General features: G+C 43.4%; 1 protein-coding gene across 1 annotated transcript in view; it reads right to left on the bottom strand.

The window, feature by feature from the left end:
- Nucleotides 1–1,765: 1,765 nt before the first annotated feature.
- The window catches only part of kif21b (kinesin family member 21B), a gene marked incomplete at its 5' end in the record, with an annotated part of 91,784 nt that continues 74,774 nt past the window's right edge, over nucleotides 1,766–18,775 (bottom strand). The window contains 2 exons of the mRNA XM_080728116.1: nucleotides 1,766–3,665; nucleotides 9,975–10,174. Of these exons, the coding sequence (XP_080584242.1) occupies nucleotides 3,617–3,665; nucleotides 9,975–10,174 (249 nt within the window). The 3' untranslated portion in view covers nucleotides 1,766–3,616. The remainder of the gene's footprint in view (nucleotides 3,666–9,974; nucleotides 10,175–18,775) is intronic.

Raw genomic sequence — 18,775 nt, 5'->3', positions numbered from 1 at the left:
TACTGTATGTAAATGTGTGTGTGTGTGTGTGTGTGCGTGCGTGCGTGCGTGCGTGCGTGCGTGCGTGCGTGCGTGCGTGCGTGCGTGCGTGCGTGCGTGCGTGTGTTGTTTTGACACTTGCTTTGGCAATGTAAAAGTATGTTTTCTCATGCCAATAAAGCTCCTTTGAATTGAATTGTGTGTGTGCTTGCTTGCGAGTGTGTCAAGGGAGTCTTGCCAGAATGATAAATATGTTTCAATAAGACAATGAGACTCTAAATCAAGGCAGTGAGGAAAAGGCTCTCTGTCCAGACAAAGACAGAGAGCCCAAAAACACATACTGTACGCGAGGGCACATACTGTACATGCATGTCTGGGGTATGTAACGTATGCACATACAACCCTTTCTCGGCTAATAAAGGCATACAGATCTCGTTTGACAGCAAACACATTGGCGTTAGAAAATAATGATTTCATGAACAAACAAACGAAAACAAAAAAAAGTATAATCTCTAATTAAACTGGCCTCCCAGAGAGATGGGTTTGGCTGGAGAAGAGAGGCACACACACACGCACGCACGCACGCACGCACACACACACACACACACACACACACACACACACACACACACACACACACACACACACACACACACACACACACACACACACACACACACACACACACACACACACACACACACACACACACACGGTTGGCAACACAGCTTCATGCTGTACGTGGCCAAACTGTGGAGTACAGAGGCAGGATAGAGGAGGGCTCCCCACCCCCATTTGTGTATAGCTTTAGTGGGGGGGAGTTTTGGCCCCGATACTGAAGCATCGTACAGATAATAATCTGGCACTTTTAGCCCCAGTGGAGCCTAAATGCCTCACAAAGGTAGTTGTTAGAGGTGTGTGTATGTGTGTGTGTGTGTGTGTGCGTGTGTGCGTGTGTGTGTGTGTGTGTGTGTGCAGGGGTGTCGCACCAAATTCTGAGCCCTGGGTACAAGATTTCACTGCGGGCCCCCCATTAATGTTCTTCATAGGGGGAGGGGTTTAACCCATTTAGACCGGGAACGCATTATTACGCATTATCTTGTGCTTTAACTACAGAAAGATAGCAGATTTACAAGCTCACAGCGCGGCACCGAGTGGCTCACAGCGTGGCACCGAGTGTCGCGCTGCAAGCTTGTAAATTTGCTATTTTTGAAAAATCGTGAAAATCTGTGCGAGTCTTTGAATATTTCAAATCCTTCTATGGTTTTTTGAAAAACCTATGTTTCTATGTCAGTGGTGCTCAATTCTTTTTCATGTGAGGGAGCCCCAAAATGATATGTATTTTGCCACGGACCCCCATCTCAAAATATTTAGTTCCAGGGACCCCCCAGAAGCAAAATTTAAGTTACAAATATTCACTTAAAAATACATATATTCAAAGATTTGCACATATTTTCACGACTTATATATAGCTGATTTACAAGCTTGCAGCGCAGCACTCGGTGCCGCACTGCGAGCTTGTATATCTGCTATTTTTCAATAGCTAAAGTATAAAATAATGAATGCCCCTCCACCTTGGGCCCTAGTAGCTCAGTCCCACTTTCCCCCCCTTGTGACACCCCTGTGTGTGTGTGTGTGTGTGTGTGTGTGTGTGTGTGTGTGTGTGTGTGTGTGTGTGTGTGTGTGTGTGTGTGTGTGTGTGAGAGAGAGAGAGAGAGAGAGAGAGAGCACACACAAGTACGAGTGTGTGATGTGCAGACCCAGGGGGTGTTTCTTATTCCTGCTACAGTAAGCACTTCACAGTGCAGAGATAACGCTCAGACAAGGAGCTTTACGGTGGTTTTTCCACCTGGACCGCCGCTATTTCACTGTGCGTTCGTTATTGGCCCTGGCTTGCCTGTGGGCTTTCCCAGAGTGCAGGGTCAGCACTCTGTCTGGCAGCCCGGTATAAAGGCAGCGCTGCTGCATCGCCAACAACAACAAAGCCACGGTTGACTCCATTCCAGAGATGAACGAAACCCACACACACAAATACATCAAAAATGAAGACATCAAAAATGTCAAAAGCACCAGGTGTTTGTTGTACACTGAGGTAGGAAAAAGAAAAAGAAATAAACAAGGGATAAAACGAAACTGTTAACGTCAGCGAGTTCCAAGAAAGGACTTCAGAGGATGGAACGGAATGAAAGAGTCTGGGCTGAGGTTATGATCAGAACCGACAAAACGGCAGGTCGTGAAATGTCAAAACAAACCAGACAGTTTCACAGCGTCGAGTTTGAGTACATGTTTGTGTAAAGAGAGACTGCAGGGTAAACATTTGTACGTCGAAGAACTCCAGTGACACTAAAAACACCTCCCAGAAACACCCCAAAGTGTCCCGATCAATGAGCATGGCATTCATTCACCGAAGTGCAAATCAAAAAGTCTACCTGCTTTTCTTTGCCAGGCATATAAATATACGCTCCTCCAATGTCTCTGAACAGCCGCAGCGCTGAACGCAGCCGAACGCAAGCGGTCCTGACAGGAGAAACACAAGCACGTCGTTAGTGGGTCAGAAAACGGGGATTTCCTCTGCGTTCCTTCGTTGCTCCGGGCCAGTTAATCTGTTCCTTCGGTCACCACCAAGTCCCTGATGCCTGATGAAGGTCCGGAGTGACCGGAATGTTAGTATCAATAAACGTTTTGTAACTCCCCCTGCGTCGGACTATTCAAGTCCGACGTAGCTGTCGCTCTCTGTCGGTGCTGTGCAAAAGGACTTTTCTCTTCAAAAGCCTAGTCTGTCCCAAACGTCAGTCTATTTATGTGTCCACAACAAATGTTTGGCATGGGCAGCTACGATTGTGCGGCCGTTACAATCCGCTATTCTTTTACAGTTCTGTTCCTTCATCACATGAATAACATGACATTATGAGCTGACTGTACAGTACTCATGTCTCTCACATTGTCCTGATGGGACTTTCTGTCTGCTAACAAATAATAAATCACACCCAGTGTGAAGTGAGCGGTGCCTTTGATGAGTTCATTTCATTAAGCTATCTATGAACTAAGAGGAACAACGTTTAAATCCCTGTCCGTTCAGTTTCAAGGCTGCTCAACAGCACCACCGCTGGGTGGCTTGCAGCTGTTGTGCCGTGCTCATACGGACAAACACACTCGGCCAAACGTGGGAGCAGCAGGCTTCGCTCAAAGCAGAAGCACTGGTGAATAAATACACATAGGGCACTTATTCTTTTCTTAGCTTTTTGTCTTTTTTGTAAATGTTTGAATAGTGTGTTTTTTTTTTTTTTATCTGCCACGAACAGAAATTGCTCCGTCCGCTGGTATCCTATCGAGGGATGGGATTATCTGTTATCTGGGGGGAGGGTTAATCTGTCCAAATACGATCGCATCTAAATGGCACTTTCAGATTGGCTGGATAAAACAAAAGAAAAAAGGGGGGTACGGACAGACGGAGAGACGGACGGACTGTTAAATAGTACTCCATTTGGCATTTTTAGCACATTTTTCCTCTAGTGTGTGCATGTTCAAAAAGGCAGGAATTAAAAACACCGCAGTGGTAGGCCTTCAGGACGTCAGCGTGGCCTGGGGGCCGTGGAGGTCAGAGGTCAGCAGTAGTAGAGAGACGCCACTCCTTTCATCACCTCTTCTTCCACACCTTGGCCTGCCAGATCTTCACCGTGGTGTCACTGTGAGGAGGGAGCACAATCACAGTCAGCTTCATTCTGAAAATACTGACATTTATTGAAATGTATTGAAATGTATGTATTTATTTATTGAAACAATTCTGGTACAGGATAACATCCTCTACGCCAGACTCACAATATAAATATTTCTTTAAAAAAGATTCAACATACTTTAACAATTCATCACATACTACATCCCCCCCCCCAACCCAGCCCACAAATGTATCCCACATACAGTCACACAATACATAAAATACATAACATAGACCAAGCAGTATTCATGCCTTTAAGAAGAGGCTGAACAGACACCTCCTCAATATGTGACTGTAATCCCATAAAGCTCAAGGACATTTAATCACCAAACAATCAGTTTATATACCCCTGACTGAGTAGCTGCAGATCAATGATAGGTTCTTTGAATGTCTTTTTCATAAAGCCTGTATCTGCATAAGCTTAATAAAAAAAGAAAAAAAAAAGAAAAGACCAGTGTTTCTCAAAGTGGATTCCAGGGACTCTGTGGGTTCCTTTTAGGGGGTCTAAATTGACCCATACACGTCTGTAACAGTGTACAAATGGAACCAAATGAACCCTAACGGGTCCATTTGGTTCCATTTGTACCCTGTCAGAGTTAAGGGGAAACCTTGAAATGTAGAAGTTTGAGAAACACTGACATAGACAATGTTTTTCATTCCTTTTTTTTCTTCTTTTTTTTCCACTAAAATGTTTTAACATCTCTTGGTTCACCAGTCTATGATGCACAAGTCAGCACTGTAATTGTACAGACAATCTGTGTCAAGTCTATTTTTAAAAGTATTGACTGTAGGAGCCCGGACCACTTATTCCTCTGGAAGTTTGTTCCATGCTCTCACGGCTCTAAGTGTAAAGAAATGATTTCTCTTTTCAGAGAGACAATTTAGTGGCAACAATTTTAAGGAATTCCCTCTCAACTCGTACATGTTCTCTAATGCATCGCTCCCATCGTATTGTTATTTTCCATAGAAGAAAGAAAGCGAAAGGGGGGGGGGATCAAAGAAGAAAAACAAAATACAAAATACAGTATCTACATGCATATGGTACCTGAGAATGAGAGAAATTAGAGAGGAAAGCAAAAGGCAAATACTGTAGATACATAAGATGTAGACAAAATAAGATTGTCTTGTATCCCATTGTACATCCTGCACATAATATCATAGAAATAAGATAAAAAAAACACTGTTCACTCTCCCCTGTATTGCACGCATGCACGCACGCATGCATGCACGCACGCACAAATCAAACACACTTCTGTTCTCTTCATCTCCACACTAGCCATCATGATGAGTCACCTTTTAGTAAAGGTACAAAGAAACGTTTAATTAATTGCATGAGGAACTTTGCAATAAATAAGTTATTCTTCCCCACAGAATGTACTTCAATTCCCAGCTCGCCCATTTTAATCGTCAGCTTCCTGCCAAATTCACATGCCACTAGTTCTAGGACTAGAGTTCTCAACGGGCCTGAAAATTAAGGCCTGCCCTAACTGGGCCCTAACTTGGCCCTAACTGGGCCGGCCCGAGGCTCGGCCCAGGCCGGACAGTTACCATAGTTTTAGGCCTTGATTTAGGGTTCCTAACAAATGGGAAGTGAGATGCAAACGAGAGAAGACGGGAGAAAGAAAAAAAAAAAAGCCAAACTGAGATTCACATAAAAGGGGGCTTTGACTAAACAGAGGAATTGTAATTTAACAAGAGCTGACAAAGAACACAACTAGAAGCAGTGCTCTTCCGAGCACAGGTCTCCACCAGACCGTGCGTCCTGGTGAACTGATCGGTGGAGTTATAGGTAAAACCACAAATCAGCCTGTTATAGCGCCACCATGAGGCTGATTTAAAAAAAAAATACGTGGCATTTCTTCCTCGGCCTAGTGGGAACGTGTGTGCGCGATTTCATGATAATTGCACTTTGCGTTTGTGATTTGAGGCATTTTGTTCAAAACGGCTCAATCCTACAAACTTTGGAAGCCAATCTTAGCCAATCAGGATGGAATATGCCAAATCGGACAGATCCGTGTCGATCACATGACTGTCGAGATACTGCCTACCGATTTGTAGGATTTTTGGACAAAATCTGTAAGAATAGTGCACAGAAATGTGTTTTGCAAACATCGGCCACTAGGTGGCGCTAGAAAAGGCCCATTTGAAAAATTTAGGGCAGAGGTTCTAGATTGGCATCCAGGGAATGTGTGTGCTCACTTTGGCAGCGACCGGGCCAACGGCGACTGAGATTAGCTGCTCACAAACTGCGAGGACGCACGCAATCCTACAAACTTTGGAAGCCAATCTTAGCCAATCAGGATGGAATATGCAAAATCGGACAGATCCGTGTCGATCACATGACTGTCGAGATACTGCCTACCGATTTGTAGGATTTTTGGACAAAATCTGTAAGAATAGGGCACAGAAATGTGTTTTGCAAACATCGGCCACTAGGTGGCGCTAGAAAAGGCTCATTTGAAAAATTTAGGGCAGAGGTTCTAGATTGGCATCCAGGGAATGTGTGTGCTCACTTTGGCAGCGACCGGGCCAACGGCGACTGAGATTAGCTGCTCACAAACTGCAAGGACGCACGGACGCGAAACATCGGCCACTAGGTGGCGCTAGAAAAGGCCCATTTGAAAAATTTAGGGCAGAGGTTCTAGATTGGCATCCAGGGAGTGTGTGTGCTCACTTTGGCAGCATCCGGGCCAACGGCGACTGAGATTAGGCGCTCACAAACTGCGAGGACGCACGGACGGACGCACGGACGGACGGACGGACGCACGGACACACGGACGGAGGGGAAAACATACTCTCCCCTCAGCCTTCGGCTGGTGGAGACAACAACCAGGATACAAAGGGGAGGAGGAAACATAATGTGGGGGGTGAAAAAAATGAAGGAAAAGAAAAGAGGAGGAGGAGGAGCAGGAGGGTAGGGTTGGTGAGCAGAAGAGAACATTAGTGAGAGTACCCTAAGCCAGTGGTTCTCCACCTGTGGGTCGGGACCCCCAGAGGGGTCCCCAAATTATGTTGGGGGGTACCCAGATGATTAACTTAATGTGCAACAATGTTTTCTCACTCAACAGTAAACAAACCATCATAAAGTGTATCTAGGGTATCTGCACATTTCTAAAGTTTTTAATACCTCTAAAATGACAAATTAAACCTTGGCCAGATGGTCTAATATTAGAGGCAGAAATTGTGAAAATCGCGTTTGCGAGGCGTTGTGAGCATGTAGATCGGCTATTTTCACAATAGAATCGTGTTGCACAAAATGTAATGCCTCAACACTTAGTGCTCGTCAGGGTGGGGTTAAACCCTGATCATTTTGGGGGTTGCGGTCTGAAAAGGCTGAGAACCACTGCCCTAAAAGAAGAGAAGAGAAGGGTAGGGTTGGAGAATAGAACAGAGAAAGTTAGTGAGAATACCCTAAAGGAGGAGGAGGGTAGGGTTGGTGAGCAGAGAAGAGGCAGTCATGGCAGGCTGGTGGCTCGGCCCTTGATGGCCAGGACCCGACGGGGCAGACATGGGGTCAGACCCGGAACATAGCTCCACAACTTCACTCTGCAGTCACTGGATCAGCCATGATGGAGAACAGGAGGGGACGGGAGGGGCGAGTAGAGTAGAGTAGAGTAGAGTAGAGTAGAGTAGAGTAGAGGAGAGTAGAGTAGAGTAGAGTAGAGTAGAGTAGAGTAGAGGAGAGTAGAGTAGAGTAGAGTAGAGTAGAGTAGAGTAGAGGAGAGTAGAGGAGAGTAGAGTAGAGTAGAGTAGAGGAGAGGAGAGGAGAGGAGAGGAGAGGAGAGGAGAGGAGAGTAGAGTAGAGTAGAGTAGAGTAGAGTAGAGTAGAGTAGAGTAGAGTAGAGTAGAGTAGAGTAGAGTAGAGTAGAGTAGAGAAGAGAAGAGAAGAGAAGAGAAGAGAAGAGAAGAGAAGAGGGGAATTAAAAAAAGAGATGCACAGGAAAAAAAGACGATAGAGGCGAAATAGGTGAAAGCAGACAAGAGAGAAATTGCCCGTGGAGAAGGCAAGATAATAAAAAGGACGAGAACGGGGGTGAGAACAAAATGATGAGGATGATGGGAGACATTATATGGATGAGAGGAAAGGAGAGGAGAGAGAGAGGTCAGACAAGAAGGAAAATATGTTAATCGTAAATAGTACGATAGTAGTACGGAAAAAAAAGGACAGCATTCGAGCAAATGCACACACACAGGAAGGAGAATAAGTTATGGAGGCAGGAGTCCGCTTCAGCTGAATAAGGACGTAAGGGAGAAAACTACCAAATGAATGCAGAGGTCAAGAAGAAGAGAATGAAAATAGCCCTCTAATGCAGTGGTACTCAACCTTTTCAGGCCGCGACCCCCAAAACAATCATATTTTAACTGGGGAGCCCCACACCCTGACGAGCACTAAGAGTTGAGGCATTACATTTTGAATAACACGTTCTGTTTTGAAAATAGCAGATCTTCTACATGCTCACAACGCCTCGCAACTTGTGAGCATGTAGATCGGCTATTTTCACAATTTCTGCCTCTAATATTTGACAATTTGGCCAATGTTTAATTTGTAATTTTAGAAGTATTAAAAAGTCCTTAAATTGTCACATTAGAATGTGTAGATACCCTCTCTATACACTTAAACATGCACATTAAGTTAATCAGTCTGAGGTCCCGACCCACAGGCTGAGAACCACTGCTCTAATCCACAATATACAGCAGACAAACACATTATCTCATGGTGTTGTGATGCGGCAGACCTCTAGAGGAACACACCTCAGGTAGCAGCAGACATAATGAACAGCACTGTAATGTGTTCTAGTGTTCATTGAACTCTGGACGGGTACCAAATGGACCTGTGCGGTCAATGAGCACTCAGGAAATTGACTTGTTGAGGGTCAATAAATTAACACTCCGGATTTGTACCTCATGTACCAATGCATGTAAACACTCTATCACACTCTCACACACACACACACACACACACACACACACACACACACACACACACACTAGGGCATTCACCAAATATTCGAATATCAAAGTCACTATTCGACGTTGTTCACCGAAGTCGAATATTCGCTTATTTTTATTTTTTTATTGTTTTCTCTTTAAAAAAGATATAGTTTATAAAGCTTGGCTAGATAGGAAGTCATAAGAATGAGTTGTCAATGCCCCTGGTGGGTGCATTTCTTAACACTTTCCAAGCCACGGGGAGCCACTTAACTCATTCTGAGCCCAGGACATTAACGGATTAGGGGGTCCAGAGTGCCCCCTCCCGGCCCCATTAACGGCCGCTGTCTTATTTTGAAGGCCAGAAGTCTAGACCGGAAGTACTTCCGGTCTGACGTCATCGGATCGTGCGCCGGAACCGATGCGTGTCCACGTGGAGTTGTGTAATGGCCGACCGGGAGCTTTTATAACTGTGTAAAATAAGCGAGCATCTGCCTCCATCCTAGCTTCTAAAGTGTAGTTTTGAGATAATGGACATTAAAGATGAGATCGGCCGTCCACCTCAATGTTATGGGATGACTATTGTGTGCTCGTGGAGCCGTGATGATGACAAATCAGCGCGGATTTCGTCTCCGGAGCGTCGGCCATTGTACTAGGTATTTTTACTCGCCGTTACAGTAATATATTACTTTTCCCGCGACATCGCGTGGATGGCACTATAGATACTCTATTACTTTTCCCGCGACATCGCGGGGTTGGCTTTTAATGAGTTAATATTAAAACCGTTTTATACCGGACATCTGAGCAAGGATGTCTCAGCCGCGCCGTAATTTACCGTACTGGGTCATTAAAAACGAAATAAAAGATTTTTATCTGAAAATCGGCGATCGTCTAACCTTCCCTAGTCACCGCTCGTCCATCGATAGCGCATGGCTCCTCTGACATGAAGCGGAAGAGACGTCAGGTCCTTTCCCTGTAATAGCTTCCCAGCTCCCATCCATTTTCTGTTTAGACGTTAGTGCTAGCATAGCTGGAGTGCTGGGGGCTAAGCTAGCGAAAATGTTCATATCTACTGTAGAGTCATACTTGGATTATTTGAGCCCACATTTACGTGAACGGAGCATGTAGATCTGCTATTTTCACAGATGTTCGCCTCTTGCTTACTTAATATTTGACAGTTTGGCCAGTCCTGTCGAATATTCGACTATTCAAATACTTTGAGGTCGAATAATTCGAATACTAAAAATCACTATTCGTGAATGCCCTAGTAAACACTCTCTCACACTCTCACACACACACTGTGCAGTGGGAGCACGCGGGCAGCGAGCGGGGCGTGTGCGTAGGTGGGTACCTGGACGCGGTGAAGACGTGTCTGGAGTTGGTGCAGATGGCGTTGATGGGGCTCTCGTGACCCCTGACCTCTCCGATGGGGGTGAAGTTGTCCACGTTCCACACTTTGAGCACGCCCCCCCGGCAGCCGCTCAGCAGCATGGGCCGCCCGGGCACGTAGGCCAGCGCGCACACCCAGTCCTTGTGGGCGTTGGGGATTTGCTGTGAAACAGAGGGGGGGGGGGGGGGGGGACAACAGTTAATCTAACTATAATCAATTAAATATGAACGACCCGTTTCGTTTAATGAGATACTGTGTCCCGATTTGTGTGATTTCTTGACAAAATATGTAGGAGTAAAGGCCTATTCCCACTGGGCCAGATAACAGATAAAAGAAATCTCTTTCTCCGGATATTCTTTTTATCTGTGGCAGATATTTGTTTTAATCTGTATCTACCATCCACTTGAATGGAAAAATATCTGGAGAAAGAGATTTTTTTATCTGTTATCTGGCCCAGTGGGAATGGGCCAGATGTGAAACTATGTAGGGGTGTCCAAAAATGTGTTTTGCACAAATTGGCCTCCTGTAGGCGCTATAATAACGCTATAATAGGCCCATGTGAAAGGTTCTGCTTCTGGTTTCACTGCCATCGAGCCAACGGTGCCAGAGATTAGTTGTTCATAGGACACGCGGACAGACAGGGTGCAAAACAGTCTCGGCCAGGCCGCCTGGTGGAGACAAATATCGGTAATTGATCATTTTACTACTTAAAGGGATATTTCACTTTAAAAAAAACTTTGGGTAATTTTATTGTCTAATCAGGCTTTTATGAACACCCTGAACAGTTTTTAATTTGCTTGATTCAATATTTAGATATTTGATGTAAATGTTACCAGGCCGGGCGCCTGGTGGCCTAGTGGACCAGGCGCATACCATATAGGCATTGCCATTTCGGCGTCGATGCCTGTCGGCGTCGCCGGTTTGATTCCCGATCCGGGCGACCTTTGCCGCATGTCACTCCCTGTCTCTCCCCCATTTCCTGTCAGCCTACTGTCCTATCCAATAAAGGCAAAAAGCCCAAAAACAAATCTTTAATAATAAAAAAAAAATGTTACCAGGCCCTCCAGGCCCAGGGCATCTCCCCACACACACCCATTGTAACTTCAAACTTAATTTGAACCATGATAGAGTCATTAAAAACACAAATCTTTTGGGGTGACTCATAATACCATCCTAATACGTGAGCAGGTCGTGTTTTTTGGATAACTTTTTTCATTTATTTTTAATAATTAAGTTTTGTGTTTCATTTTTTCCATTTTCCCAAATAATTATTAAAAATAAATGAAAAAAGTTATTGAAAAAACACGGCCTGCTCACGTATTAGGAGAGTAATATAAGTCACCAGAAAGAATAATGGGTGTTTTTAATGAATCTATCATGGTTAAAATGGAGGTTGAAGTTACAATGGGTGTGTGTATGTGGAGAGAGGCCCATAAGCTGTTTCCCTGTTGAAAGTGGAATATCCCTTTAAACTCTATAGAAACTTAATCCAAGTTGGTGGTGGTTTACAATTGGTTTACAATTTTTAAACAAATTAATTGGCCAATGAATTCCTCCTTACACAAATGTGTATGTTGTCGCTGCTGGTAAATGGTGTTTTCCAATGATTGTGCATTGCATTCACACACGCATTCATACACTGATGGCGGAAGAAACAGACAGTCCTACTGACTCGCCTGCCAGTGAGGAGCCCCCACCGGGAGGACATAGAGCCTTCGTACTACTACTCCCCCCACCCAACACTCCGAGCACCCAACAACTTTTTGGAGGAAGTATTTGGGTCCCAATGGAAGTGTCACTCACTACTCAATCTGAGTTCCCAGAGGTTCTTTTTTTCGCCACTAGGGGGGTGAGAAGAACCTCTGGGCCAAAACTATGATATTCCTGGCCAGGAAGTTGTCCCAGGCTCAGAATCTGAGCTGGGACAATACAGGAAGTAGAGCCCTGTGCAAACCTTCAAAACATTCAGAATAGAAACCAAACAAAAACACTACAACAATATGCAGCCCATGTTTCAAGGTGAATCCTACCAGACTACTCACTACTTAAATTTAGCTGTGGACAAGAGCTGTCAGAAATTAAACTTTGTACTCTTTCCACCACTGCTGTGCTGGGTGCACACACGCACGCACGCACGCACGCACGCACACAATGCAACACACTCATTGCACTGCTCCTGCTGTGGTGAATCTTTTAATATCTGGAGACTGGGTTTTCTTTATCTCGTCACATTGTAAATTAGACGGTTTTTAAGGATATTTTCTGCCAAATCGGACCAGCAACATTTCATTTCCTTAGCACTTCAAAGTACCAAAGTAAAACTGAAGCAGAAGCTGAGAACAGCACCACTGAAAAGATCTCGTTATATCTACAAGTGAAGTATAGTTTTCTTTTCTGTCTTTCTTTTCTGTTTGATTAGAAAAACCTTGGCTTTGGCCATTAACCTGAAAGATAATGACTGAAAGATCAAAAAGTCCCTGTCAGCCACAATGCACGACCACCAATAAAAAGTCACACATAAAAGATTCTGGCATTACCACTTCGCTGTACTTGACGGTAACTGTAAGAAAAGAAAAACTACATCATTTTAGTGAAGGTAATTGGCTGTAGTCTTGAACCAAAGCTCAAAGCCATCATCAGACCATTAAACGATTATACAATGGAAGCTGAGAGTGATTTAAAAACGGCAACATTATCCAAATTGCTATAATTTGCAGTATGTGTCAAACATAATCTAGCAGGGTTATCAAGTCCCTAGGAAGCAGTCCGCTAAGTGTGCTTAACAGCTCCAAGCATCACTCAGTGATTTTATAGAATGTGTCATTAAGATCAGACATTTAAATCTCCCAGTTTGCACTTTCAAGGTGGAGTAATAGGAGCGAACAATGGCAGCAACTGGGAGACAGGTCTGAAGTTCGGTTGCATTGATCTTTTGTTAGGGACTATGTCGCTGTCCATGGTACTGAAATGGTCTCTCTCTCTCCCTCTCTCTTTCTGTGTTTGGGTCCCAATGGCTATATTGCAGGACTTGATGCTATTAAAATTCAGGCATGAACTGCGGGCGGTCATAAATGTAACCATTGCGGGAACGCGTGGGAAGGGCCCAGTATCCGGCTTGCAAGTTGAGGCGCTATAGGAAGAGACTTCAAGAGAAAATTCACATGAACGGCCGCTAGTTTCGCTGTTTCCACAGTGCTGATGTCAGAAAGAATAATGCTCCATTCAAGTGGATGGCGGATTTGCCGAACTTTACGCATGCACACGGTAGCTAGTCTCGCGTAGCAACTATTCCACAATCTCCGAATGCGAGTCTGGAACTACACCCCCCGAAAGTCGAGTAACGGAAGTAGTCACTGCTGCACGGAACTGTAATCCCATTGGAAACATAACAGAAACTCACTAGCACAGAAAGAGTCATTCGAATGAGTGGAAGGTCGGGTTGGGGAGAAAAAAGAAAAAAAGAAATGTCTTAATCTTACTACTCTGATTTAATATGTTTTAACCTTGAGTCATTCGAGCAACATAATCTTGTTATGCGTGTATAGTTTAAGAAAACATTTGAAAAAATCATGGAAGAAACACCAACAACACCAGAGAAAGACGAAATAACGGCCCCCAAAAATATTGAAAGAAGACATAACGCTTCCAGTAGGACTTGTTATCTCTACTGCACCAAGGGAGCGGGTGCATCACATCTGCTTTATCTTGCACTCATGATTAGAACTTCTGTCTCCCAGACTGAGCATTTGTAAATTGTGGGTGACAACAGTCTGGCCACGCGAGACTACACACTAGCCAAATAGGCTTCATTTACCGTAGAGTATACGTAATATAGTTATATATAGTTAATTTGTACAGTCTATGGTGGGAATAGTCAGACACCCAGCGGGTGCAGGTGGAAGTGGGACTAAGATAACAGTGGCGTCTAGTATACTACTGCACTCAGGAGCACACTAATTCCTTTTCCACTTACCCTGTGGTTGATAACTTAAACTAAGGTTCATGGTGCTTATATCCAAACCTAGCACTTAGTAAGTCGCTCTGGATAACCTTCTGCCAACTACCTAAATTGTAACGACCCGTGTCAACAGCAGACAGACATATTTAGAGACAGTTTGGACACCTGAAACACCCCATTATCATCCATCTAAATGTGCACATATTCACCTGTAAAGGTCAGTCACACATTTCATAGCGTAGTCGAGTGGAAAATAAGAACACCCGCATTCCGGAGACAGGGAGCCAACTTTCAACTTCTTCACGTAACGATTCTCTATTCTAGCCGATTCCATGAACAGATGCTATCTAAGCTATCACTGCCCACTGCAGAGGATTATTGAGTTTTAAAATGGACGGCTACGTTTGCTTTGCAAACGAGACAATGTTTAATGTCTCAGACCACAGCGGATTGGTTTCCGTTTCCCGTTGAATTAGGCTCAGTCTGTCGGTGTAACTCAGGCTTATCTAATGGCCCTTTGATGGACGACATTAGGCCTAGAATTATTGACTGCTTTAACCAGTGAAAAATATCAGATATACAAGCTCACAGCGCGGCACCGAGTGCCGCGCTGCGAGCTTGTAGATCTGCTATTTTTGAAAAAGTCGTGAAAATGTGTGCAAATCTTTGAATATAATGTATTTTCAAAGCGAACGGTTGTAACTCAAATTTTGCTTCTGGGGGGTCCCTGGAACTAGATATTTTGAGATGCGGGTCCGTGGCCAAATAAATATCATTTTGGGAAAAAGGACCTTTTCTTTTTACGATGGCTGGCCAGATTGCTGACATAGAAACATAGGTTTTTTCCAAAAATCTTTCAAAAGATTCAAAAGACACTTATAGAATCGGGTCAAAATTCTAATTTTCACGATTTTTCAAAAATAGCAGATCTACAAGCTCGCAGCGCGGCACTCGGTGCCGCGCTGTGAGCTTGTATATCTGCTATTTTTTTATATTTAAAGCATAACATATTGCGTCATAATGTGTTCAGGCCTAAATGGGTTAACATCTCACATGATGACACCGCTAATGTACCTGTCGGGACAACACACGTTACACTCTTAAGCCCTACGACGTGCTTCGTTGTACGTCAAATTGCAAAAATGTTCCATCTACAAGCTAAGCTCGTGAGATTTTTAATGAGAAAATAGGGAAGCCAGCTTGAGTTTGTTCTGCATAAATCCTGAGTGAAAATTGGGAGTTGATGAGATGTTGAGAAGAGATGCTGGCAGGTGCTACTGTACTGATTAATCACCCTATCACAACGCACACACGCACGAGACACACACGCACACGCACACGCACACACACACACACACACACACACACACACACACACACACACACACACACACAGTTACTGGAATGAGATGGAATGAGATGGGGTAGATTCGAGAGACAGCAGCCAAAGAGCCTTCTTGAAAATGGAACATAATCCTTCATGCAGTGCTAATATGGAACATTGAAATGTTTGTTACTCTCCAACAGCATGAAATGAAAATAACTTTTTTTCATTCACTTTAGTTTCTTCGTGTAGCAAAAGGGTATCAAGCTTTTTACATTTTGCATTTTTAAGCCTTCGGCTCGCTTAACTTAATTTCACACTCAGTAATTATAGTATTAACCCGTTTAATAATTATAATGTGCAGAAAACAAATAACAGAAAAAGTAAACCCCACAGAATATCTGTCAAGTAAATAAATATGTTTTAAGATCAGCTGCCTTCCCATATCTTGCCGAACTTTACGCATGCACACGCTAGCTAGTCTCGCGTAGCAACTATTCCACAATCTCCGAATGCGAGTCTGGAACTACACCCCCCGAAAGTCGAGTAACGGAAGTAGTCACTGCTGCACGGAACTGTAATCCCAATGGAAACATAACAGAAACTCACTAGCACAGAAAGAGTCATTCGAATGGGTGGAGGGTCGGGTTGGGGAGAAAAAAGGAAAAAAATAAATGTCTTAATCTTACTACTCTGATTTAATATGTTTTAACCTTGAGTCATTCGAGCAACATAATCTTGTTATGCGTGTATAGTTTAAGAAAACATTTGAAAAAATCATGGAAGAAACACCAACAACACCAGAGAAAGACGAAATAACGCCCCCCAAAATATTGAAAGAAGACATAACGCTTCCAGTAGGACTTGTTATCTCTACTGCACCAATTTTTTTCATATCTCTTACCATTGACATTTGGAACTTCTAGAGTAGACATTCAGTGCCAGAAGATTTCAGTGACCTATTAAGTTCATACTAGGGTGTTTTTGTTTGAAAACATACAGTATACCTTTTGCTACATTTGCATCTACTGTATCATCCACACTAAAGAGGGGTTTTGGTGTCTATAAAACATAAGACATTTGAAAACACTGCTGAACCTTTTTCCCCCCAGCACTGTATTTTAGTGTTGATAGGCAAGAAGGGAGACCTTTAAAAAGGAATGACACCCACATTCATTAACTACCAGTGGTTAAAGGTCATATGACATCAAATTGTTTTTATTTGTTTTTTATGCTTTTTTCAATTACACACAAAAAAACGTAACTTTCAACATTAAGTGGTTTTTCTGAAATCTGTAGTTTTTTGAATAATTAGGCTCAGAAAAGTGAGTTCATTGGCCTCTGGACGTACGCATCATCTTCCAGGGGAGGGCGTGGTTTTATCACCTTTACTGTTACTTTACACTGTGTTTGTATCGTTCCAATTGACCATTTACCTATTACTTTACACTGTGTATCGTTCCAATCTTTACCATTAACATTTACAACTGTGGTTTTTGTGTTCCAAAAGAGACAAATTAAGTAAAGTTCCTGAACTACGACAACTACAGGAATCCAGGTATTTTATCTTTGCAAGTGAAAATGCAACAAAACACAGAGAGAAAAACACCTGCCATGGCTCACTGGAGTGAGCTTTTCAGTTTTAACATTTTAATACACGTTTATAGACCAGGACAAAGACTGTTATGATTAAAAACAGCATGTCATAATTGCTTTAATTCAACATGGATTACAGCCATTACTGATCTTGTTGTCTATGTTTTGCGCAGCTGTTCCGCAGTCAAACAAAGCACTTTATAATACTACCACTGGCTAGGTGCACAGGAGGCACGCTATTAATTAGACTATGTCTGCATGTGGAAAGAGCAATGACACGAATTATGAGAGCGAGAAGTCATGAGCAAATCTAAGAGAGCAAATCATTCAAATTAATTTCTGTCATTTGCATGCAGCGAGTGTGTCGCCGTCGCCTTTTACCCTGCCCCCCTCACCTTTCTTTCCCTGATTTGTTACAAGGTTAATTGTCTCATTTTGTCAGTTTTTGAGCTGTTCATCATTTTTTTATTACACATGCCATTTTTGAACGAGCGGATAGAAAACAATAAGAATCAAGGGCATGGGATCACAGAAAAGCAGAGAATCTCCCCAGATAATTATTTTATTGTTTTGGCTTGCGGTAATGTGTACATTTTCTATTTCTAGACCAGCCATTTAGAAGGTGTTGCTTAAATGTCAGTCATTAATCAAACGTCTTCAGAGCATACAAATATGAGCTAAATAAAAGTTGTCTGGTTTTTCTTGCCTTAAGCTAGTCAAGCAGAAGCTGCAATGTAATGGGTTTGTCGCTAAAGGCAGAGATGAATGATGCTTACAACGTGTTCTGTTGGAAATTATGGGAGTTCTCAAAGAGGGAAACTGTCACTGTAAAATGAAAAACAGGAGGGTGCAGGGTTTGAACTATAATATCGTTATTTCGTTTTCAGGATATGAATCCATTGCAGTTATTATTTGCCCTCTTGTTAACTCTTTAACTGTCTAAATTAATTAAAGGACAATTCCAGACTAGCTTTTATGATATTCCAGAACGATTGGTATTTTCTTCGTTTTTTTTTATGATTACCATAAGAAAGCACCTCTTCTACAAGTCTGGAAATCAAATACTTCAAACCAAGTGAATTTTTAGTTATCGTTGATGTCGGGTGTTAAAAACTGTTCAAATGCATTCGTTTCATTCACGAAATAATAGAGATAAGAGGTTTCTGCCTGACAGCAACGTCATATAGCAGCGAGTCACAGCGAAGGTTTGTCTCTTGACATTCTTACACAATAGAGCAGGTCAAGAAGAGCACACTCTTATAGAGAACCAACAATTCCCCCGTGATAATCATGAGCTCTGCGTTGGCCACAGAGGTACTGTGATCTGATGGCCACGAACAGGGACATGCCGGGCCCCTGATTCAGCCCGGGAAAAAGAGTTGGAGAGGCCCTCATTGCGCGCTATAGAGAGAGATCTCTCTCTATAGCGCTGCTGCTACTCAAAGATTTGTGACAAAGTGACAAGCCAGTGGGCCGATTACATGAGTTATATTTCGTCGTTGTCGTGTGGAAACCTTGTATGTCCAAAATCGTTTGTTTTGTATTTATCATTTTAAAAATGATTTAAACTAGTGAAAACAGCCGATCTACAAGCACACAACGCCTCGCGGTGCGAGGTGTTGTGTGCTTGTAGATCTGCTGTTTTCACTACTTTTGTGCAACGCCCTTGTATGATGAAGCAGGGCTTTGCTTTGCGAAAAAATTATAAATTTGAAACTTGGAGATACGAGGTTTCTGCCCGACAGTGACGTTTTACTTTGTTGGCCGCCCAGCCCCCAAAATGGAACGAAGGGCGACATTTTTCCTAATGGCCGGCCTGGACCGGCCGCGAATGAACCGGCCGTTCGGGAGTTGTCCCGCTTTTCCCAATGGCCAGCACGTCCC

Source organism: Nannobrachium achirus, assembly GCF_963921795.1.
Source record: "Nannobrachium achirus genome assembly, chromosome: 6".
Lineage (NCBI taxonomy): Eukaryota > Metazoa > Chordata > Actinopteri > Myctophiformes > Myctophidae > Nannobrachium > Nannobrachium achirus.
The sequence above is the reverse complement of the archived record's forward strand: the minus strand, read 5'-3'. Positions and strand labels throughout refer to the sequence as shown.